The 24721-nt window shown below is 41.8% G+C and overlaps 1 protein-coding gene across 7 annotated transcripts in view; it reads right to left on the bottom strand.

Moving 5' to 3' along the window:
• Window positions 1-24721, bottom strand: part of RIMKLB (ribosomal modification protein rimK like family member B) — a 153449-nt gene that overhangs the window by 44544 nt on the left and 84184 nt on the right. For 3 of the 7 annotated variants that reach the window (XR_008665953.1, XR_008665952.1, XM_055336766.1), the window contains exons 1-2: window positions 22303-22342; window positions 9252-9484 (exon numbers count right to left, since the gene is read on the bottom strand). Coding sequence is in view for 5 of the 7 variants with exons in the window: in XM_055336766.1 (XP_055192741.1) it covers window positions 9252-9484; window positions 22303-22325 (256 nt within the window). In the remaining 2 variants the exon portion in view is untranslated. Of the gene's footprint in view, window positions 1-9251; window positions 9485-22302; window positions 22343-22790; window positions 23056-23532; window positions 23579-23814; window positions 23883-24721 lie in introns of those variants that run through there. The other 4 variants (XM_055336769.1, XM_055336770.1, XM_055336767.1 and 1 more) reach the window with 4 other exon arrangements.

Here is a 24721-nt window from a genome sequence, read left to right as displayed (position 1 = left end):
ATAAATAAAATCTTTTAAAAATAAAAGATGTTTTTTGAAACAAAATGTATAAAAATATAATTTTGTGACACTAACAAATAAAAGAAAGACAAAGCTATAATGGAGTAGACGGTTTGAAGATTTATCTGCGAGAGACAGAGTGAGCATATAAGAGGGGAGGGGCAGAGGGAGGGAGAGAATCTGAAGCTGACTCCGAGTATGGAGACTGACATAAGGCTCAATCTCACAACCCAGTCATAATCAAGAGTATGATGCCTAACCAATTGAGCCACCTAGGAACTCTTAAAAACATTTTTTTTAGTGAAGTATATTTCACATACAATGTTCCATTAGTTTCAATTGTACTAGATCTTTGTTTCCTTAGGGTCATTTCTGGATATTTATTTTGGTTCTCTGATTGTACCATGTTTCTCTCTATGTGTTATTATTTTTTATTGGTATTTCAACATTTGAAAAAACAACCATCATTCTCAATCTCTATGGATTGCCTTCGTATAGAGCACTTCCAAACTCTTTTGGGGGTTGGGTGGCAGAGAGAGTCATTTTTCTTTCTAAAGATTTTGTTTGTTTATTCATGAAAGACACAAGAGAGAGGCAGACACAAGCAGAGGGAGAAGCAGGCTCCACACAAGGAGCCTGACATGGGACTCAATCCTGGGATTCCTGGATCGCGCCCTGAGCCAAAGGCAGACACCAACCATTGAGCCACCCAAGCGTCCCGGCAGAGAGAATCTTAAGCAGCTCCATGCTCAGCATGGATCTCACAACCCTGAGACCGTGACCTGAGCTGAAATCAAGAGTCTGACACTTAACTGATGGGGCAACCCAGGTACCCCTCAAGCAGATCAATATTGATATTATAGAACTCCCAGAAGGAAAAGAGCAAGACAAAAAGGCAGAGAACTTACTTGACAAAATGATGACTGAAAAGTACCCCAATCTGGGAAAAGAAATGGATATTCAAGTAGGCGAACCTAAAGAGACTCACACTGAGACTCAAAATCAAGCTAAAAAGTCAAAGACAGGGGCACATGCCTGGCACAGTTAAGTGTCCAACTCTTGGTTCTGGCTCAGGTGCTCATTTCAGGGTTGTAAGATTGAGCCAATATCAGGTTCTAAACTCAGCAGAGTCTGCTTAACACACTCTCTTACTCTCCCTCTCTCTGCCCGTCCCCCAGTGCACTCCCTCTCTGAAATAAACAAATCTTTCTTTAAAAAAGAAAGTCAAAGACCAAAAAACTAGAAATCAGAAAGAGGAGGTGGGTGGGTGGCTCAGTTGGTTAAGGATCTGCCTTGGGCTCAGATCATTATCCTTGGGTCTTGGGATCAAGCCCCACGTCAGGCTCCCTGCTCAGTGGAAAGTCAGTTTCTCCTGCCATTCCCTTGCTTCTGCTCTCTCTCTCTCTCTCTCTCAAATAAATAAAATCTTTAAAAAGGAAAGCAATCTATCCTAAACAAAGGAGCTCCCATAACAGTATTAAAACATTTCTCAGTAGAAATCACACAGGCGGGGATCCCTGGATGACTCAGTGGTTTGGTGCCTGCCTTCAGCCTGGGGCATGATCCTGGAGACCGGGATCAAGTCCCACACTGGGCTCCCTGCATGGAGCCTGTTTCTCTCTTTGCCTGTGTCTCTGCCTCTCTCTCTCTCTCTGTGCCTCTCATGAATAAATAAATAAAATCTTTAAAAAAAAAAAAAAAAAAGAAAGAAATCACACAGGCCAGAATAGTAAGATCACATATTCAAAGAGCTGAAATAAAAAGTAACAATCAAGAACAATATATCCAGCAAAACTGTCCTTCAATGGACGCCAGGGTGGCTCAGTGGTTGAGCATCTGCCTTTGGCTCAGGTTGTAATCCCAGAGTTCTGGGATTGAGTCCTGCATCAGAATTCCCAAGGGGAGTCAGCTTCTCCCTCTACCTATGTCTCTGCCCCTCTCTCTCTCATGAATAAATTTTTTTAAAAATCTTTCAAATAAAATTGGCCTTCAAAAATGGAGAAATAAAGATTTTTCCCAGATAAAGAAAACCTAAGGAGTTCCTCACCAATAGTCTGGCCATAAAAGAAATGCTAAAGAGGGTCCAGGTTGAAAAAGAATGTTATAGGGCAGGGATTGTGGCTGACTCCATCAGTGGAGCATGCAACTCTTGATTTCAGAGTTGTAAATTCAAGGCCCACATTGGGAGCAGAGATTACTTAAAAATAAAATCTTTAAAAAAAAGAATGCTATGGGACCCCTGGGTGATTCAGCGGTTGAGTGTCTGTCTTTAGCTCAGTGCATGATCCTACGGTTCTGGGATCAAGTCCCACATTGGGCCCCTGCATGGAACCTGCTTCTCCCTCTGCCTTTGTCTCTGCCCCTCTCTGTGTCTCTTGTGAATAATAAAATTAGGGAAAAAAAAAAAAAAAGGAATGCTAGAAGGCAACACAAAGGCATAAAAAATAAAGCTTTTGGATAAAGGTAAATATATAAATACAAACAGAAGCCTAAAATACTCCAATGGTAGTGCATAAATCAGTGTTATTCCTGGTATAGCATTTAAATGTTAAAAGCATAAAGAATCACCTGGCTGGATCAGTCAGAATAGCATGCAAATTTTGATCTTAGAGTCCTGAGTTCAAGCCCCATATTGGGCCTAGAGCTTATTTTAAAAATATAAAAAACTGCCAGCGGTTTAGCACCACCTTCAGAGCTTGGGGTGTGATCTTGGAAACCTGGGATGCAGTCCCACATCAGGCTCCCTGCATGGAGCCTGCTTCTCCCTCTGCCTGTGTCTCCGCCTCTCTCTCTCTCTCTCTCTCTCTCTCTCTCTCTCTCTCTCTCTCTCTCTGTGTGTCGGTCATGAATAAATAAAATCTTTAAAAAATAAATAAAAAAAAAATAAATAAAAAATAAATAAAATATAAATATAAAAAACTTGAGAAATTTATAAGGGTAGAGCTTATATATGAATAAATTTATCATCTAAAATAGATTAAAACTATACAATGTATTATGTAATCTTCACAGTAATGCACTACAACAAATTAAGACACAAAGGTAGCAAAAGACGAAAAGGGAGACAAAATAGGTTTATGACATATAGAAAATAAAACAGAAACAATAAGTCTTGCTCCTTCAGTAATCACATTAAAAGTCAATGGAAGAGGGGTGACTGGGTGTCTCAGTTGGATAAGCATCCAACTTGTGGTTTCAGCTCAGGTCATGGTCATGTAGGCCATGAGGTCAAGCTCTGTCTCCCTCTCTGCACTCAGTAGGGACAGTCCTCTGGAGATTCTCCTTCTCTGCCCCTCCCTTTGTGCCTAAAAAAAAGATTTTTTTAAAGATACAGAGCGGGGGCACTTGGGTGGCTCAGTGGTTGAGCACCTGATCCCAGAGTCCTGGGATCAAGTGCTCCCCTCAGGGAACCTGTTTCTCCCTCTGCCTATGTCTCTGCCTTTCTCTGTCTCTCCTGAATAAATAAAATCTTTTAAAAAATAAATAAATAAAGATACAGAAGAACAAAATGAACCAAAAAACAAGATCCACCTATACACTATCAAAAAGAGACTCACTTTAGATGTAAGGACACTCAAAGCCTGAAAGTGAAAGGCTGAGAAAAGATACTCTGTGCAAATGGTTATTAGCAAGAGAGTAGATGTGGCCCTACTTATGAGACAAAACAGGCTTTCAGAGGAAAAACTGTCACAAGAGATAATCATCATTATAATGATGAGTCAATTCACTGGGATGCTATAACAATTATAAATATGCATGCACCTAATATAGCACCCACATATATGAAACAGTGAGAGACCACAAAGAGAAATAGACACTAATACTAAATCATGAAACACCCTACTTTTAATAATGGATAAAGAGAGAAAAATCTAAAAAGGAAACAAAATAACTAGAAAATAATACAGACCAAACGGACCTAACAAATTTAAAAATACTGTTATGATACCAAGTTATCTTTTCAAGTTTCAATGAAATGAAACTAGAAATTAAGAAAAGGAAACAGACTTTACAAATATCTGGAAATTAGAAAATAACACTTTTTTTTTTGAGGGCGGGGAAGGGCAGAGGGAGAGGGAGAGAATCTTTTTTTTTTTTTTTTTTTTGGTGAGGAGATAGAGAATCTTAAGCAGGCTCGTTGCCCGACACAGGGCTGGATCTCCCAACCCTAAGATCAGGACCTGAGCTGAAACCAATAGTTGCCTGCTTAACGGACTGAGCCACGAAGGCACCCCGAAATAACACACTCATAAACAAGCAAGACAAAAGAAGTCACAAGGGAAATTACAAAATATGTTAAGATAGGGGAATCCCTAGGCAGCTCAGCAGTTTGGCGCCTGCCTTCGGCCCAGGGCGTAATTCTGGAGTCCCAGAATCAAGTCCCACATTGGGTTCCCCTCACGGAGCCCGCTTCTCCCTCTGCCTCTCTCTCTCTCTGTCTCTCATGAATAAATAAATAAAATCTTAAAAAAAAGAAAGAAAGAAAGAAAGAAAGAAAGAAAGAAGGAAGGAAGGAAGGAAGGAAGGAAGGAAGGAAGGAAGGAAGGAAGGAAGGAAGGAAGAGAAAGAAAGAAAATATCTTAAGATAGAAGTGAAACACAGCATACCAAAACTCATGGGATGTAGTGAAAACACTGTTAAGAGGGAAGGGAAAAGCTATAAACATGCACATCAAAAAATCACGTTAAAAAAATAAAAATCTCAAATCAACAACCTAACACCATGAACAAGAGGAAAAAGAACAAACTCAACCCACAATTAACAGAAGAGAGAAATAAAGATTAAAACACAAATAACGAAACAGAAAAGAGAAAAAAAAAATCAAGACACAGATTTTTGGAAAGATCAACAAATTGGCAAACCTTTAGTTAGACTAAGAAAAAAAGAGGACTTAGGGCACTTGGGTGGTTCAGGGGTTGAGCGTCTGCCTTTCGCTCGGGTCGCAGTCCCGGAGCCCTGGGATCAAGTCCCGCATTGGGGTCCCCCATCGGGAGCCTATTTCTCTCTGCCTCTGTCTCTGCTTTTTTGGGTCTCTCATGAATAAATAAAATCTTTTTTTAAAAAAAGAGAGGACTTAAATAAAAATTAGAAATGAAGTGAGATGTTACAATGGATATCACAGAAATAAAAGGGATTCTGAGACAACTATGAACTATTATATGTAAACAAACTGGATAACTTAGAAAAAATGGGTAAATTCCTAGCAATATACAACCTAGTAAGACTGAATCATTAAGAAATAAAAATTCAGAACAGATATATTTAACCAGTAATCCAAAATCTCCAAACAAGGAAATGCATAGCATCAGATGTTTTCACTGGTAAATTCTACCAAACATTTAAAGAACAATTAACACCAACCCATCTTAAACTCTCCCAAACATATGTTGTCATTCTTCTTAGGTAGTATGCTCCTGCATAGATATGGCTCCTGGGAGCATAGTATGCTCCTGGGATAGATCCTATGGTAATTCTACATTTAACCTTTAAAGGAACTGCCAGACTGTTTCCCAAAGGGATTGTACCATTTTATATTCCATTTAGCAATACAGGAGGGGGCTCCAATTTCTCTATTATCCTTGCCAATATCTGTTTATGCAACTTTTGGTTTTTCAACCTTTTTTCTTTTAAGATTTTATTTATTTATTCATGAGAGACACAGAGAGAGCCGAAGGCAAGACACTCAAACACTGAGCCACCCAGGCATCCCTTTTCCAATCTTTAAAACACAGAAACATACACCATAAGTTTGTGGAAGTGGTGTTTAGTGAGCTATGTACCACATTGGCCTTTAATCCTCTTTTCACACATACTTGGAGAGAATGGCTCCTAACATAATACAGCATCCAAGTCTCTGACTCCAATCTCAACATCTGTACATGCACTTATGTTGAAAAGCTGTATACTGTAAAAGCATGTAATAGATTCTGGATTTTATTTTTCTTTAAGATGTAATTATTTTAGAGAGAAAATTTGTATTTTTTTTAAGACTTTATTTATTTTTTTCATGAGAGAGACCAAAAGACAGAGAGACAGAGACATAGGCAGAGGGAGAAGCAGGCTCCACACAGGGAGCCCGATGCAGAACTCGATCCCCAGACTCCAGGATCACACCCTGGGCCAAAGGCAGGCGCCAAACTTAGAGAGAGAGCGAGCACATACATGCACATGAGCAGGGGGGAAGGGCAGAGGGCAAGATCTCAAATAGAGTCCCTGCTGACCACAGAGTCCGAAGGGGCTAGATGCCAGGACCCTGAGATCGTGACCTCAACTGAAATCAAGGGTCAAATGCTTAACAGATTGAGCCATCCAGGTGCCCCTAGATTCAGGATTTTAAAAAGATTTACCTTGCTTTGATCAGGAGTATCTGTCATAGGTGCAGGGCAGGGGGGTGCAAAGTGACATCCGTCCATTTTAAAGTTGTAACTATTTTACACTTATTTGTATAATCACTTGATTAATGTTAATCTTACTTTGTCTCATTTTACACAACATACCAATTAGCTAACACATAGTAAGAACTCAAATTATGTTTAGGAATGATGTATGCTGTATCCCAAATCTTTGGAATCTGAGTAACTAGTTGCTGGACCTAGGAAGTTATAATTAAAAAAAGAAAACCTGACTGAAAACAGTGTGCATCTTTTCTATAAAAGTACTAACTAGGGCAGCCCTGGTGGCTAAGTGGTTTAGCGCCACCTTCAGCCCAGGGTGTGATCCTGGAGACCCAGGGTCGAGTCCCATTTGAGTCCCATGTTGCGCTCCCTGCATGGAGCCTGCTTCTCCCTCTCTCTGCCTTTCTGTGTCTGTGTGTGTGTGTGTGTGTGTGTCATGAATAAATAAAATCTTTAAAAATAAAAAGAATAAAAGTACTAACTACTTACACACTCAAGTGAAACAATCTAGAAACAGTTCTGGTTTTTTCTTTTAAAGATTTTATTTATTTATTCATGAGAGACACACAGAGAGAGAGGCAGAGAGACAGGCAGAGGGAGAAGCAGGCTCCATGCAGGGAGCCCAATGTGGGACTTGATCCTGGGAGAACCAAAGGCAGAGGCTTAACTGGTGAGCCACCCAGGCGTCCTGAAACAGTTCAGTTATAAATAAGTTACCTCTAAAGCAACAATTACTTTTGATTCTACATTAGCAATGAGAATCATCTGTGCTAAAATGGGGCTCATTCTGCTTTTCTACCTATTAACTCTTTTATGTAAATTAATTTACATATGAAAAATCTGTCATAAAAAAACTGTTGAGAGGTAATGAGAATGAAATAAATGTCAAGAGGGCACAGTAAAGAGTAACTATTTGCTAAGAGACTCTACCTACTTAAACTATAGTATCATGTATTTTTTTTTAAAGATTTTATTTATTGGGATCCTTGGGTGGCGCAGTGGTTTGGCGCCTGCCTTTGGCCCAGGGCGCGATCCTGGAGACCTGGGATCGAATCCCACATCGGGCTCCCGGTGCATGGAGCCTGCTTCTCCCTCTGCCTGTGTCTCTGCCCCCCTCTCTCTCTCTCTGTGTGTGTGTGAGACTATCATAAATAAATAAAAATTAAAAAAATAAATAAAATAAATAAAGATTTTATTTATTTATTCATGAGAGACACAGAAGATAGGGAGAGACACAGGCAGAGGGAGAAGCAGGCTCCATACAGGAAGCCCAATGTGGGACTCGATCTCAGGATCACAACCTGAGCCAAAAGCAAATGCTCAACCACTAAGTCATCCACATGTCCCTTCAGTATCATGTTATTAATCAGGTAAGATTCTAGATCTATTAACTGGTCTATGTATGAAATTACCCTAATAACAGATTTATATATTTAATACTATAAATTCTCACAATAACCATCTCTCTCCATTTTATTGATGAGGAAATTAAAACACTTGGCCTCATGATTCTAGACACAAAGATAAGTGATGTAAAAAAAAAAAGATAAGTGATGTAGAATCTATTTTGGGTATTTTATACCCTTATCCAATTCCATCAGTAAACTCTAAAGTATTTTCTGAAATTAAAAATGCCACATATATGCCACCACCATATAAAGCTAAGAAAAATGACCAATTTAGCTACAAGTCATAGCTTTCCAAAGATGTAAAGACTCCTCAGTTCTAAAGAATTTCTATATTTCTAAGATATTTTCCCTTTGGAACCCTTAAACATGAAATATTAAAAATTATCAGACATCACTATTTGAGTCAAATCATTAGGATACTTCTATCCAGTAAAAGAAAAAAAAATTGTATTATTATTTTACACTATCTATATAAAATATACAGGAAAAAAAAAATTAAGAATCACATGTGAAGGGGCCCTGGGTGTCTCGGTTGAGTATCTGACTTCGGCTCAGATTATGGTATCAGGGTCCTGGGATCTAGCCCTGCGTCAGGCTCCCTGCTAGGCGTGGGGGGGTGTCTTTTCTCACTCTGCCTCTCCTCCTGTTTGTACTCTCTCTAAAATAAATAAAATCTTAAAAAAGAAATCAAATGTGGAATTTGATGCGTTTATGGGCAGCCCGGGTGGCTCAGTGGTTTAGCACCTGCCTTCAGCCCAGGGTGTGATCCTGGAGACCCAAGATAGAGTCCCATGTCAAGCTCCCTGCAAGGAGCCTGCTTCTCCCTCTGCCTGTGTCTCTCCCTTTCTCTTTCTCTCTTTCTCTGTGTCTCTCATGAATAAATAAATAAAATGTTGTGTTTTAAAAAAAATAGTTTTTAAAAAAAGGAATTTGATGCATTTATTAAAAGGACCTCCATGAGGTGCAAATTCTCTTAGGAGCATGTTATAAATAAGGTATTTTAAAATTAGAAGACAGGTGGGCACCCCGGGTGGCTCAGCGGTTCAGTGCCACCTTCAGCCCAGGGCCTGATCCTGGAAACCCAGGATCGAGTCCCACATCAAGCTCCCTGCATGGAGCCTGCTTCTCCCTCTGCCTGTGTCTCTCCCTCTCTCTTTCTCTGTGTCTCATGAATAAATAAAATCTTTAAAACAAAATTAGAAGACAGAAATAATGGGAAAAAAATTACTAGATCATTTTTAATTTCTCTCCCAACTATTTCCTAATAAATTAAGAGGTTCAATAAATACTGGTATTTTCATTACTTCCCTAACATATGCTAGATTTTAAGATTAGATGATACTTAGTAATAAGGCTATTAACAATTCCTTCCTCCAAATTATTCCTTAAAAAGGTGGTTACAATATATTCTAAGATAAAAATCTTAAATTACTTAGTATAGACTTACCCAGATTTCCTTGCTCGATTGTCAGTACCACCTCATCCATCACCACAGCCCTAAAGTCCAATTCCTCCTCACAACATTTGGCCTTTAATGCTCGTAAAATTTCTTTTTGGGGATAGTCTTCCCTGATTCGACGATCTGTCAAAAACCATAACTTTGCAGCCACAGAGCTACACATCTTGATCTGCTTGCTTTTCCTTTTTCCTGGATTATTTCTTCCTGAATGCCGATTCTTTCTACACAGAAAGACAAAATTCACATATAGGGTAAATAAAGAATTCAATTTAAGGAGTTTCATGTCTCTGTGACTCCCCCTTACATATAAAATTAAATTTGGTTTTCTCTTGTTGAAAAGAAAAAAGAAATTTGGTGCACCTGGCTGGCTCAGTTAGTAAAATGTGCAACTCTTTTGGGGTCATAATTAAGAGCCCCAAATCAGGCCTAGAGATCACTTAAAAAAATATATTAATGGGACGCATGGGTGGCTCAGAAGTTGAGCGTCTGCCTTTGGCTCAGGGTATGATCCCAGGGTCCAGATAGTCCCGCACTGGGTTCCCTATGGGGAGCCTGCTTCTCCCTCTGCCTGTGTCTCTGCCTCTCTCTGTATCTCTCATGAATAAACAAATAAATAAAATCTTTAAAAACATATATATTGTTTATAAAAATCTACTTAATTCTTGGCTTTCACACAAATCCTGTCATTATATATTAACTATACAAACACACAAAATTAATGACTTCCCTTCCATTCAAATCAAACTTTTATACTGCTAGAAATACAGAAACTCACAACCTCCCCTGAAACAAAATTTCTCCATCTTCCACCAGGGAAGCTAGCATTGTAGTTTTATAATTACAGCATGTCACTTAGTAAAAGTCTGATATTCTATATTATATATTCAATGCCAATCCCTGTGTTAGTATATACTATCTAGGAATGTACTTTAATCTTATCATCTACTTTTGACTGATTTATTCCTTCCCCCAAAATGCAAATCCCTTAATATAAAATAGATGAGATTTAATCATCAGTACATCCCCATCCCTTCAATTATAATAAACTCCATTTATGTATACTCATACATCTATAGTTTATTCAATTTTGTTATATGTATATTTTATTACAAACAAATCTACAGGAATTTTTAAGATTTTATTTATTTGGGATCCCTGGGCGGTGCAGCGGTTTAGCGCCTGCCTTTGGCCTAGGGCGCGATCCTGGAGACCGGGGATCGAATCGAATCCCACGTCGGGTTCCTGGTGAATGGAGCCTGCTTCTCCCTCTGCCTCTCTCTCTCTCTCTCTCTCTCTCTCTCTCTCTGTGTATGACTATCATAAATAAATTAAAAAAAATTTTTTAAAAAGATTTTATTTATTTGAGAGAGCAGAGGGAAAGGTACAAGCAGACTCCCCACTGATCAGGGAGCCCAATGTGGGGCTCGATCCCAGGACCTGAGCTGAAGGCAGACTTTTAACCAACTGAGCCAACCAAGCACCCCCAAGAATTTATTAAATAATGAGACAGCAACACCTGTGTTATTAGAGGAGTAGCAACACTAAAGTCATTTATATAGCAAGTTTAATAAAAATTAATAGTTCAAGAATATGGGAAAAAACTTTTAAAAAAATAAACGTTGGGGTCCATTCACTAAAATTTATTTCAGTCAGGGGATAGCATGCTCTTACTCAATGTTTTTATGCTTACTTTAAATTTTTTAAACAAACACAGATTGTTTACTAGAATACAAAAAAGGACATTCTTCCAGAAATAGTGCTGCTTCTCAGAGTTTACATCATGAGCAAGAGCTTGTATCATGAACAAGACAACAGTTGAAAATTATTTTCCTAAGAAGCAAAAAGTTAAAAGTTTTACTAACAGGTGATTTCAACCCCCCCCCCCCAAAAAAAAGAAAGAAAGAAAACTTTTTACAAAATTGAAATTCCCGAGGTCTCTGGCTGGCTCAGTCAGTAAAGAATGTGACTGTTGACCTCGGTTGTGAGTTCAACCCTCACATTGGGCAAGGAGCCGACCTAAACAAACCCCCCCCCCAAAAGAAAAATCCTAATGGCAAATGTAACATAGAAAAAAGAACAAGGCTAAGAACTAAGGGAAGCAACGGCCATTCAGATGAACAGCTTCCAGCATTACAGAACTTAGAAGTGGTCCCTCATACAATAGTCATGCATTCTCCAGGGTCTCAGTCAGAAGGGCCTGCTCCACCCTTAACATGATGTGCACATTTAGACTAGAACATCATAAGCCAAATGAGCCACCACACACACACACACACACAACCCTGGCCTGCTATGACTACAACACTCACCCATCTGCCCCACAACCCAGGGTCTCAAAGGCATCAATCATGGGAAAGCAGGGAAGGAATAAAATAACATGGGAGATACACATATGAGTGTGACCTGCATCTGTGGAAGATGTCGTCACTGAGAAGTTTCAAAGGAAAAGCTCCACAAAAGGAAAGTCGCACCAGAGTACCTAATGTAGAGATCCCCAGTTTCCCTTGAAAGGGGCACTGTAAAAATGACCCATTTAGACGGAGTTGTTTTTGAAACACCCTGTCAATGACCTCCAATACTCTGGAGCCATCTTGGTGCCTTCCCTGACACCTGGGTCTTAAACATTATCGGTTGACCAGTATGACTGAATTTTACTGCGTGAATGTGTATTGAATGAGTACAGCAGAAATCAGGCCCCAACAGAAATCAGGATAGGATGTTACAACCACTGGCAACTGGGAAGCAGAAATGCTTGCCAATACTGATGTGACAAGTCATAGAAAATGCCCAAGCCACAAGAGTAATACATGATGTTTTTTAATCATTTTATAATCAGACAAACACACACCTGGGCTACAGTCTCATGTAGTTGTGCAGCAACTCCTGATAGATCTTGCACGTGAGCATCACCATGTCTGGCTTCATGGCTGCAGCTCTAATACCCTTGCATAATCTTTGGGTGTTTCCACACTAGTATGTAACTGACAACAGCCAAGTTCAGGTTAGCCTCCCTATCTCCTTTCATTTATTTTTTTTTACAGATTTCTGGGACCCCTAGGTGGCTCAGTGGTTGAGCATCTGCCTTTGGCTCAGGACATAATCCTGGTGCAGGGACCAAATCCCACATCAGGCTCTCTTCGAGGAGCCTGCTTCTCCCTCTATGTCTCTGACTCTCTCTCGGTCTTTCATGAATAAATAAATAAATCTTTTTTAAAAAATAAATACATATTTTTTATTTTATTTACAGAGAGAGCAAGAGCAGGAGAGAGGGGCAAAAAAAAGGAGAAGTAGGGATCCCTGGGTGGCACAGCGGTTTAGCGCCTGCCTTTGGCCCAGGGCGTGATCCTGGAGACCCGGGATCGAATCCCACGTCGGGCTCCCAGTGCATGGAGCCTGCCTGCCTCTCTCTCTCTCTCTCTGTGACTATCATAAATAAATAAAAATCAAAAAAAAAAAAAAAAAAAGGAGAAGTAGACTCCCTGTCCAGCAGGAAGTCCAACAGTGGGGCTCGATCCCAGGACTGTGGGATCATGAATGAGCCAAAGGCAGATGCTTAAGTGACTGAGCCACCCAGGTTTCCCTCCTTTCATTTTCTTTTTAATGGGCTCCAAATCCTCTTGACCCTGGGATTCTAACAAAGAAAATAATGTTCTTTCTCGCCTTCATGATTTGGAAGCAAGGCTAGAGATCTCATCATTTGACACAACTGGTCTACATACTTTCATAGGAGATACCCGCACAACCAGATCAGAAACTAGAGAAATGCTGTCGCCCTGCAGAAAAAACTCTATGAAAGAGGTAGACACCAGTTTGAAGAGTTCCAACATCAATGTCAAGGACTGTGGTTCCTCAAAGCCCACCTAGTGGCAGCCAATATGACAAGATCTGGGGATCATGACCTTGTTGCCCTGTACCAAGATACCTTTGTTCATACGGAATACAATTTTTTAAAATATTTTATTTATCCATGAGAAACACAGAGAGAGTAGCAAAGACATGGGTAGAGGGAGAAGCAGGCTCCCTGTGGGGAGCTCCATGCAGAATTCGATCCCAGGATCCTGGGATCACAACTTGAGCCAAATGCAGATGACACTCAACCACTGAGCTACCCAGGTGCCCCTGAAATACATTTTTATCAGCTTCAAAAGATCTGTCTTGCTTTTCATATAAAGAATCACAGAGGTATGCCACATGATATCCCCAGCTTGAAAGGGCAAGTCAGCTTAACAACCTCCAGCTTGTTAATTACCATCTCGGGATCCCTGGGTGGCGCAGCGGTTTGGCGCCTGCCTTTGGCCCGGGGCGCGATCCTGGAGACCCAGGATCGAATCCCACATCGGGCTCCCGGTGCATGGAGCCTGCTTCTCCCTCTGCCTATGTCTCTGCGCCTCTCTCTCTCTCTCCCTCTATGACTATCATAAATAAATAAAAATTAAAAAAAAATTAAAAAAAAATAATTACCATCTCATTGGTGCTGGTATCTTCAAGAGACACCTATCCAATTTTTTATCCAGTATAATTTTACAATGATCTCCAAAGACCAGTTTATTGCCAGAGAAAGAAAAAGCACAACTCTCGCTACCCAATGGTCCTCTTCTATTTCAACAGGTAGTGGAGCAGCTGACCATCCTCAGGCACCCAGGGTTGCTTGCCTTTATCAGGCTGCTCTACTGGAATTCACATCTAAGAATACCAACAACAAACAAAGACTTTCCAACCACAAAGGCAGAGGCTCTGCGTTCCCTCCCCCTTCCCCCCCCCCCAATCTATGGCCCTCCTGGGAGGCCACCTTCCTGTGGGTCAGGTGGAAACCAGTAGGCCAGTGCCTCCTCCAACATATCTATTTTTTCTGTTTATCCCATCCATGAACACCCAGGGGGAAAAAAAAAAAACATTGATAAGAGTCAAAAGCATAACGCTAAATCTACACAGTCCAGGAGACCAAAAATCCACCAATAAAATGATAGTCCTGATTCTTAAAAATAAAAAACTTCAGATTATAGTCAGTTTTAAAAGCCATTAAAGACTCCCTTGTAAAGGTAAAATGGTTCTTTTTTTTCCCCATGACACCTAATGGAATAGGTTTGGTTATCCAGTAAGATATCTTTAAGAAAAGAGTTCATTCTCCAACAGTGTAAGTCAGAAAAATACAGCATTCGCAAATGTCCACATATACAAAGGAGTAATGTAAACTCAGATCAACTAATTTTCATCCTCTGTTTCTTCATTTCCACCACAGTATCAAGGAAAACAATGTGCAAATATCAGATACTAAACACCACAAAAAATAAATAAATAAATAAAATAAATAAATAAATGCTAATGATAAACTGCTACTGTTTTTCTTTTGTTTTTTGTTTTTAACAAGGAGACATTCAAAGAAAATTCACTTTTACATTTGAGATAGTTTTCCCATGCAAACTTCTGGATACACACAATAACAGTCACTGTCATCTCTCCCTCTATGTTTCTCCTCTCTCTGTGTCTCTCATGAATAATTAAATAAAATCTTAAAAAAAAAAAGTCAGTGTCATCTATCAATAGTCTAGGCAGGGCTAATTAAATGGGAATCATAAATAAAGTACTTCATTCATTTATCTCATGAGAACCCTTCCCAATGGTAATTATTCCGCTAGGGAAAAAAAGCACAATTACAATCTACCATTTGAAGATATTAAGGTACCTCTTACTACTAGGAAAATTATTCCAGGTAAGACACAGCATATAGATATGCTATATGTTGGCAAATTGAACGCCAATAAAAAAAAATTAAAAATTAATTAAAAAAAAAAACCACAGCATATAAACTTAGAATCCAAAGACTGAGAGGGGACAATTACCACAATAATTAAACCAGAAACAGGTTTCAGACTTTCTGACTTCTTTCTACTTTTTTCTACCATGCCTAAAGACACTGAAAGGAATCTGGAAAAATATAAGAATTCCACATTGTAAGTGATCATATATATATATCAAATATTGTGTTAGGCAATTTGTAGCTTCTCATTTCACAACCATCCCTTGAAGCATTATTGTGTTCATTTGGCAAGTGAGGCTGTTCCAGGAGAGATGTTAACCTTGCATAAATTTGCAAAATTACAAAGTGATAAAGTCCAGAGTGAATTCAAATTCTATACACTCCATGGCAGAGAATGCCTGTTGCTTTTCAATAACCATTTCTACTGACTCAATAGTAGTAAGATATCTGATACTAGTTAACCACAAGGCCAAGTAACTAAAGGACTGAATTCCCTAAGCTTTCTTGCGACAAGATGTGGTCCTATAAGTAAATTTTATTCAATGAGAAGCCTGCTTCTCCCTCTCCCTATGTCTCTGCATCTCTATGTGTCTCTCATGAATAAATAAAATCTTTTAAAAAATGTGTATATTTGAGAGATATGCTGCCCCTTTGCCCTTCTTCCATCCTGCTACCTAGAATGTAAATGTCATGATTAACTACCACCTGGACTATGAGGACAGGAGTGAACCCTAAGAAAAGCACAGCTACCTGTTAGAACTTGAATCCCAGACAATTGTGTGGTGCCATAACCTTGGACCACCTACTACCTCTTTTGCTTATGTCAATATTTGGTAATTCTTTATTGTAGGCAATAGAACTTTACCTTAACAAGTGTAGTCTACCATACCTTGCCCAAAAGTTATAGGAAATTATTCCCTTAACATCAAAGTTTGCAGACATCAGCAAGGAGTGGTATTGTTTATAAGAGGGATTCTCTTGGGATCCCTGGGTGGCTCAGTGGTTTAGCACCGGCTTCAGCCCAGGGTGTGGTCCTGGAGTCCCAGGGATCGAGTCCCACATCAGGCTCTCTGCATAGAGCCTGCTTCTTCCTCTGCCTGTCTCTGCCTCTCTCATGAATAAATAAATAAAATCTTAAAAAAAAAAAAAAAAACTTAAAAACAGAATTACCATTCGACCTAGTAATTCTAGTTTTACGTATATAACCAGAAGAAATGAAGGCAGTCTTCACAAAGAGGGGTCTGCACACACATGTTCACAGCAGCATTATAATAACTAGAGGTAAAAGCAACCCAAGTGTTCATCAAAAGATGACTAAAAGAGTAAAATACAGAATATACATATAATGCTTTAAAAAGGAATTAAATTCCAATACAGGGCAGCCTGGGTGGCTCAGCGGTTTAGGGCCACCTTCAACCCAGGGCCTGATCCTGGGGACCCAGGATCAAGTCCCACGTCAGACTCCCTGCATGGAGCCTGCTTCTTCCTCTGCCTGTGTCTCTGCCTCTGTGTCTCTAATAAATAAAATCTTTTAAAAAAATAACAAATAAAAAAAATTCCAATACATACTACACCACATGGATGAACTTGGGAGGATATTATGCATCAGTATATAAGCCAAATTCACAGAAAATAGAATGGTGGTTGCCAGGGGTTGGGCTGTTGGGGGAATTGAGACTTAGTTTTATTAGGAAACAGTTTTTATGCAATATGAAGAGTTCTAGAGATGAATATGGTAGACAGTTGCACAAGAATATATAGTTAATACCACTAACAGGTATATAGTTAATACCTGCATACTTAAAAAATGATTAAGATGGTAAATTTTATGCTGTGTATTTTACAACAGTAAAAATAAAGAAAACTGGATAAGACAAATGTAATGAGCAAATTAACATGCAAATTTAACACATATTCATCTAAAGGATCAGAAAACTGTTACCTTGGATTACCTGTAGTTCTGTTACTAAATTTCCCAAAATAGTTTGTGGTCTAAAACTAATTAGTACGTGCTGCCGAAGCGAGCAGTCTATAAAACTGATTAAACTTTTTTAAAACGTTTTCTCTGGATGGAGCACCTGGCTGTTCGGTCAGTGGAACACGACACTCTTAATCTCTGCATTGTGCGTTTGAGCCCCATGCTGGATGTAAAGATTACTTAAAAAATCTTTAAAAAACGTTGTCTCGGGGATCCCTGGGTGGCTCAGCGGTTTAGCGCCTGCCTTTGGCCCAGGGCGCCATCTTGGAGTCCCAGGATCAAGTCCCACGTCGGGTTCCCGGCATGGAGCCTGCTTCTCCCTCCTCCTGTGTCTCTGCCCCCCCCCCATGTCTATCATAAATAAATAAATCTTAAAAAAAATTTAAAAATAAAATAAGATAAAAAATGTTGTCTCAGGATGCCTGGGTGGCTCAGCGGTTGAGCGTCTGCCTTCAGCTCAGGACGTGATCCTAGAGTCCCATGTCGGGCTCCTGCATGGAGCCTGCTTCTCCCCCCTCTGCCTATGTCTCTGCCTCTCTCTGTGTCTCTCATGAATAAATTTTATTTATTTATTCATGAGAGACGGGGGGGGGGGGGGGGGGGCCAGAGACACAGGCAGGCTCCATACAGGGAGCCTGACCTGGTGACCTGGGACTCAATCCCAGGAATCTGGGATCACACCCTGAGCTGAAGGCAGGCACTTAACCACTAAGCTACCCAGGTGTCCCAAATAAAATCTTAAAAAAAAAAGAAAAAAAGTTTTCTCTGGAAAAAATGTTTTCTCTTAAAAAAAAGTTTTCTCTGGAATCCAAATAAAACTTCTAATGATTTCACTTAATACGGGAATGTTAAATCAAAGTAGCTCTCTCTGGAATATGGCACAAAATTTGCAAAACTGTCCTGAGATACACTATGCAGTGTGGCTTGCTCAAAGTTCACCATGTTTTAGGGACGCCTGGCTGATTCAGTCAGTGGACCATGCAACTCTTGAGCTCAGGGTTGTGAGGTTAGAGCTCCAACTTGGAATATTACTTAAAAAAAAAAAAAAACTTTAAAAAAAATTCATCATGCTTAACATGCTAAATGTTGGGCCTTCTTTCCCATATTTTCTTTCTGGACCTTATTTTGAAATATGAGTTGGGGGGCACCTGGGTGGCTCAGTGGTTTAGCATCTGCTTTTGGCTCAGGTCATGATCCCAAAGTCCTGGCACCCAGTCCTGCATCAGGCTCCCGGCACAGCAGGGAGCCTGCTTCTCCCTCTGCCTATGTCTGCCTCTCTGTGCCTCTCATGAATAAATGAAATCTTTAAAAAGAAGAAGAAGGAGTTGAGAAACAGATTAATATACTCAAGCTGAAGACTTTATAGATATGGCTAACTAAATCACATGTCAAAGGAATACACTAACAACTAAGAACTCAGGAAGATTTCGAGTTTGTTATTTAGACAAACCTGCATGAATTTCCAAGATGTACTATCAATGTCTGGGAGCACCTGGCTGGCTCAGTGGTAGAGTTTGTCTGCCTTTGGCTCAGGTCCTGATCTCAGGGTCTTGGGATCCAGTTCCGCATAGGGCTCCTGTCTCCCCTCTGCCTATGTCTCTGCCCCTCTCTCTTTCTCTCTCTCTCATGAATAAAATCTTTAAAACAAAAACACAACTATCAACGTCTGAAATGCTGCCAAATATGGGACAGCAGAGCAGTAAAAGAGAACTGCTATGATCTAACATAGAAATCCATGTTCCATTTTGGAGATCTTATCTCTTTATTCCTAAGAACATGAATCCAAGAGCGAATATCAAAAAGGTTAAAAAGAGGAGAGGAGAAAGGGAAAGTAAGGAGCTGAATAAAGGAAAAACATTTAAGGGGTATGTTTGGAATTTTTTAAATTTTAATTCCAGTTAACCACACAGTTTTATATTAGTTTCAGGTGTTACAAGACACCTGAGTGATTCAACAATTGTAGAATTTCTTTTTTATTAGTCACAACTTGATGATTTACTACCACTTTTGAAAGGGTTGCAAAAATTATTTAGGCGTATCGATGCTTATACAAATTTTACTTCATCAATTGACAAATTGTACACATTTTAAAAGAATCTAGTAGACTCCTCCAGACACTGCTGGGAGAACACACCACCAGATGAAAAGAACAACAATCAATGAAATTAGATTGTGAACTCCATGAAGACAGAATCCCCATTTTGTTCTCTATTATCCTTAGCAGGTAACATAGAACCTCATGTTTGAGAGGCAAATGTTAGGGTTAGGGGTTAGAAATTATTTTAAAGGAGTCTGTTACACTGAACCGTAAGACAGTATCAAAAAAATCATAGCTATTTTCAATATCTAATACCAGGCCAATGTGTATCACCATCTAAACATAGCTGTAAAAATTCATAATTTATCAAAATGCCTGGGTGGCTTGATTGGTGACTCTTGGCTTTTCAGCTCAGGTCATGATCTCATGGGTCATAGGATAGAGACAGGAGTTGGGCTCTGTACTCAGGAGGGAATCTGCTTGAAAATTCTCTCCCACTACTCCCCCCCTTCTCTCTCTCAAATATATAATATGTTTTAAATTCCTAATTTGTCTTTTCAATTTCTCATAAAAAAAACAACCCGGGCAGCCTGGGTGGTTCAGTGGTTTAGCGCCGCCTTCAGCCCAGGGCGTGATCCTGGAGACCCAGGATGGAGTCTCACATCAGGCTCCCTGCATGGAGCCTGCTGCTCCCTCTGCCTGTGTCTCTGCCTCTCTCTCTCTCTCTCTCTCTCTCTCTCTCTGTTGTGTGTCTCTCATGAATGAATAAATAAAATCTTAAAAAAAAAAAAAGCCTAATGCTACTTCCCATCGTTGTTATACAATTTATCCTTAAATAATTAGCTTTGCTAACAAAGTCAGAGGGAAAAAAAAAACTTATAATTTTAGTAAAAGGAATAAAAAAGATATAAGCAGATGGGTTCTATGCAGACCAGGCTCTAAGGGAGTAGAGCTGACTAGCTCTGTAGCTTTTGTCCTTCAAGCCAATTTTGAAAGGAAAAAAACATTGTAAAAATACCATAGTAGGAGTTATGAAGCCAGAAAGTCAGTTCTTTTCTGCAAACCTAATATGTACACAGATGCATATGGTACATGAATCTAAAATATACTATGCACAGGTATTCTGAGGTAGTGTGTTACCATTTAACAGCTCTTAATATGACAAGCAGGAAAATTCCCAAATAATGAAAGACAATTTCCTCAACATCTGTACCTAATCTCTCCTATTCAACCTCTTGAAACTGCACATGCCAGTACAGTTAACATTAAAATATTTTCATTATTCTTATCACAATCTACTCACAGATTTTAAAATAACATTAGATTCTAATTTCTCAAGGCTCTTTTCCCATATGCTTATGACTTAATCCCACTTGCAGAGAATATTCTGTAAGCTAACATGCCATAAACTCTACAAATCCACATCACTAAACTACACCCCCAGTAACAAACACAAAACTCACCCTTCTTTTGTGTGTGTGTGTATGTGTGTGTGTGTGTGTTTCCTCACTCTTCACATGTTCCTGGGTACAGAAGTTCTTCCTCCACCCATTTTCACTCAGTTTAGGACTCTTTGCCTGCTTCCCAGAGGAAGATGGTAAAAGCTACTTCTCAAACTGTGGAACAACTGACTGTGATCTCTCTCCTCCCCACCCCCCCAACCCCATCCAGTGTTTATGATGTTCGGTCTTTCAGCTCATAGGGAAGGGAGAAGTTGAGAAATCCGGCTAGTGACTTACCCCAGTAGCAAATCCCAGGTGGATACAAACTGAGGAAATCAAGAATTGAGAGAGATTTTTTTTCAAAGCCATGTTTTATCCTGTGCTCCAACACACTAATGACTGAAGGCTGGTTGACACTCATTGGTCTGAGTTAAATATATATATATATTCTCTTTAGTTTGTTTCTTCATGATATGGCTAAAAAGGGGTAAAGGATTTATAAAACATTGCTAGTAATTTCCCTCTGGAGAGGAAAAGGGGACTCAATGAGAAGGGAAAGGAAAAAGGGAAATTTATTGTTGTCACTCTCCCCTCCATCCTCAGATGCTACTGAATTCAATAGACAATCAAAGAAAAGGAAAAAAAAAATTAAAGATATTCACCAGAAACATAAGTGGAATTTTAGCTGGTAGCCCAAAGTGTAAAGATTAGAAATAAACAACTCCTTACCCCCTGCAGGGGGAAAGGCGGGAACAGAAAAAAAGGATCTTCACTGAGTGGAGGATTCTAAGTGACTGAATTTGCGGCTCCCCTTCTTGGCTCTCTGTTCTCAGAAACACAGAATGCCCCCCTCCCGGACAAGCAGACTCCAACACCTGGTGGGGGTAAGAGGAAAGCAAGAGAGGGAAAAAAAGCAGACAGAAAAAGATGAAAACATCAACAGCCATCTTGCCAAACTAACAACTAAATGTACTGCATAAAAGAAGGAAATTAATTGCACTGACAAAAAGATAGAAATAAAATCACCTCTAAACAAGATAGGTCTCCTCCCCTTTAACACACTAACCAAATAACCCGGTAGGCATTTTAAAAGAAATTTAACTATGACTTTCTAAAATTACAAGTTGTCATTCTAAAAGTTAGTAAATAAATGCTCAATCCTTATCACTGGAATTTCAGACTGTTTTATTCCAAATAAATACCTTAAAGTATTTTGACAATGAATTCTTTCTCTAAAAAACAGAAAAAAAATGACCTTTAAATGTGAAAGAAATGAGATCTACAGAGCATTTAAATTCTAATGGTTAACAAATAAGAGTTTCGTTAAATATAATAAACATCAAGTCCACAAAAAAGGACCGTCTCCCATATTAGGCTGCCCCATGTATTTTCCATACAGGTTTAGAATTTAGCCCAACTCCCGAAAGAAAGATGTGGGAACAATTTATGTAATTAATGGGAAAATAACAGCAAGCTGAAAGAATTTACATCGAAGTCACATTCAACACGGTTAGCATAATAACCTCACTCACTGAATACAATTAAGGCCCCATCTCTCTTCAAACCCACAAATAGGATAAAATCCTGGGGATTACAAATCTGCAATCAGAGATAAGGATACATTAGTAAGGCAAATCTGAAGTTATTATCTTCTATTTGGGGTTTTTTTAAGGGAGGGGATGGAGAGGCAAGATGGGCATCGTGGTCAAATGCTTACAAAAAAAAAAAAAGATTCAAATAGGCGATTATTTGTCAGCTCATTCTCACTCAGAGGACCGTCAAAAGAGAAAGAGGAATGACGGTCACACTTTCTAAAATCTTACGTGTCAGGAGGAAAACAGGGCATTTAAGCCATACTAAGCGCAGTGCAATCGGCAGCACAGCCTCTTCCCTCGGTCACACCGCAGGAATGTCTGATGGAAGCAGGGGTGGGAGAGATCACCACTCTCAAGGACAGGTTGGCAGCACGCGCGTTCTACTCCGACAAGCACTCGCAGGGCCACCACACCCCCTCAGACTGGGGGAGGCACACTTCACGCCCGAGGTCGCTGCCTCGCTCCCACAGTTCTCCCGTCACACGGCCACGGCTTCACCAGCCTCCGCCCCGCACAAGCACCGGCCGGGCTCCCCGCCGCCTCCCGCCGCCTCCCGCCGCGCAGCGACCCCCGGCCTCCGCCCGCCCGGCCGAGCCCGGTCTCGTCGCCGAGTCCCTCCGGCTGCAGTCGCCCGCTGGGGGGAGGGGCGCGGGGGGCGGACGCGCCTCCGCCTCACGCCGCTCCACCTGGGGAGGGAAGCCATCCGCACCGCTCACCTGGGGAGGGCGGCTCCTCCCTCGCTCTCGGCCGGCGGAGCCGGGCTGGGGCCTCCGAGGGAGCCGCGGGCTGCCGGGCGGGCTGGAAGTCCGACGAGGAGATGGGGAGGGGGAGGGGGTCGGGATGCCGGGAGCCGCCTCCTTTCTCCTCCGCCACCGCGGCTCCCGCAGCCAGGCCGGGCGCCCTCGCACACTCGCCCACTTTCTCACAGCCTCGCGGTCGGTCGGGCTCTCCCTCGCCCCCACTCCCACACACACTCGCCCCCACCCCCACACACACTCACACCCGGCCGCTCCTCGCTCCTCGCTCCTCGCTCCCTCGCTCCCTCACTCGCCTGTAGTGCGCGCGCGCGCGCGACCCCGCTCACACACAGCGCGCGCGACGCCGGCGGAGACCGCCTCGCGCTCCCCCAGACCGCGGCGCCGCGCGCCGCCCGCCCGCGTGCAGAGGACCCTCGCGCGCCCCGGCCCCGCCCCCCAGGCGCGGCGGCGCGGCGGCGCGGCGGGCAGGGGAGGCGGCCGGCGGGCCGGGGGGCCGGGCCAGCCAGCCGAGCCGAGCCGGGCCTAGCGGATCCGACACCTGCGGCGGGACCCGCCCCCCGGGCTCCGCGTCCCCTCTCGCAGCCATCGCCGGCCTCTCGGGGGCTGGAGGCGCGACGGAGCGCGCGCGCCGGGAGGGCGATGGGAGCGCGAGAGCGCTTCGAGGACGCGCTTTCCCCACCCGCCGCCAAACCGTCCTCACCGAGGAAAGGAAACGGGTGGGGGGGCGAGGTTTGTTCCCAGCTGGAACCGCGAGATTGATTCCTTCCGTTGTCCACCCTCGTCGGCCTCGCGTTCCCTCCTGGGGCCCCCTTCATCCACACTTTGAACCCTGACGCCCGCCCTCAAGCCTCGCGGGGACCGTGTGCTGCCTGCGGTCCCCGCCCCGGGCTCCGGCCCGGCCCGGCCCGGCCCACCTCCCGCGCAGCCCTCGTGGCGCCCGAGCCCCGCTCCTGGAGGCAAGACGGGGAACAAAGATCAATACCTGGAAGATCCTTTTATCCGTGTGCGGAATAAAGATCTTGCCTCTGTCCGATGCGGGGCAGATTTTGAAGCTACAGTACCTCATGTGTTCAGGGCTTGAAGGAGGTTAAAAGATACAGGCAGGGTAGTGTGGTCCAGCCAGCCTCGCTGCTCCGAAGCCAGCATTGACCTCGGGCAAATCAGTTCCTTAACTTCCTCTGAGCCTTTGTTATAAAAAGCCTAGAGTCTGCTCCAAGGTTGCTGTGAGAACGAAATATATTTAGGAGCATTTTGAAAATCCAAGCTGTCTATAAAAATAAACTGATAGTCCAAAGGAAGCTAACAATGAGTATGTTCAGCTATGTTACTTACTGTTGGGTTTTCTAGATCATGAAGAATGAAACCATGCAACAGATGACCATGATACTTTACCTGGCAAATTCATTTCCAAATAACCTTATTCATTTATTATCACCAGAGATCCCAGATAGGAGATACAATAATGTCCTAACCAGTTTGCCTTCTTGAGTCACATTCCATTCTGAGCAGCCTCAGCCAACAAATTCCTTTCAGTGCTCCTTTCCCAATCTTTTTGGTCTGCCTCCCCCCCCCCCCCCCCGCCCCTGATTTCACTCAGTACTTAGTCCTTTAAGAGATAGAGCATAACCCAGAGCGGTAACTTGTGGGACTGGACCAGACTTGTAGTTTCACTTACTTATGTGATCTTCTAAAGTACCTTGACCTCGGGGCACCTGGGAGGCTCCGTGGTTGAGCATCTGCTTTTGGCTTAGGTGGTGATCCCAGGATCCTGGGATTGAGTCTTGCTGCATCAGGCTCCCCACAGGGAGCCTGCTTCTCCCTCTGCCTATGTCTCTGCCTCTCTGTCTCTCATGAATAAATCTTAAAAAAAAAAAAAAAGTACCCTGACT

This window comes from Nyctereutes procyonoides, unplaced genomic scaffold, assembly GCF_905146905.1.
Source record: "Nyctereutes procyonoides isolate TBG_1078 unplaced genomic scaffold, NYPRO_anot_genome, whole genome shotgun sequence".
NCBI lineage: Eukaryota > Metazoa > Chordata > Mammalia > Carnivora > Canidae > Nyctereutes > Nyctereutes procyonoides.
Note: the sequence above shows the minus strand (reverse complement) of the source record. Positions and strands in the feature narration are given on the sequence as shown.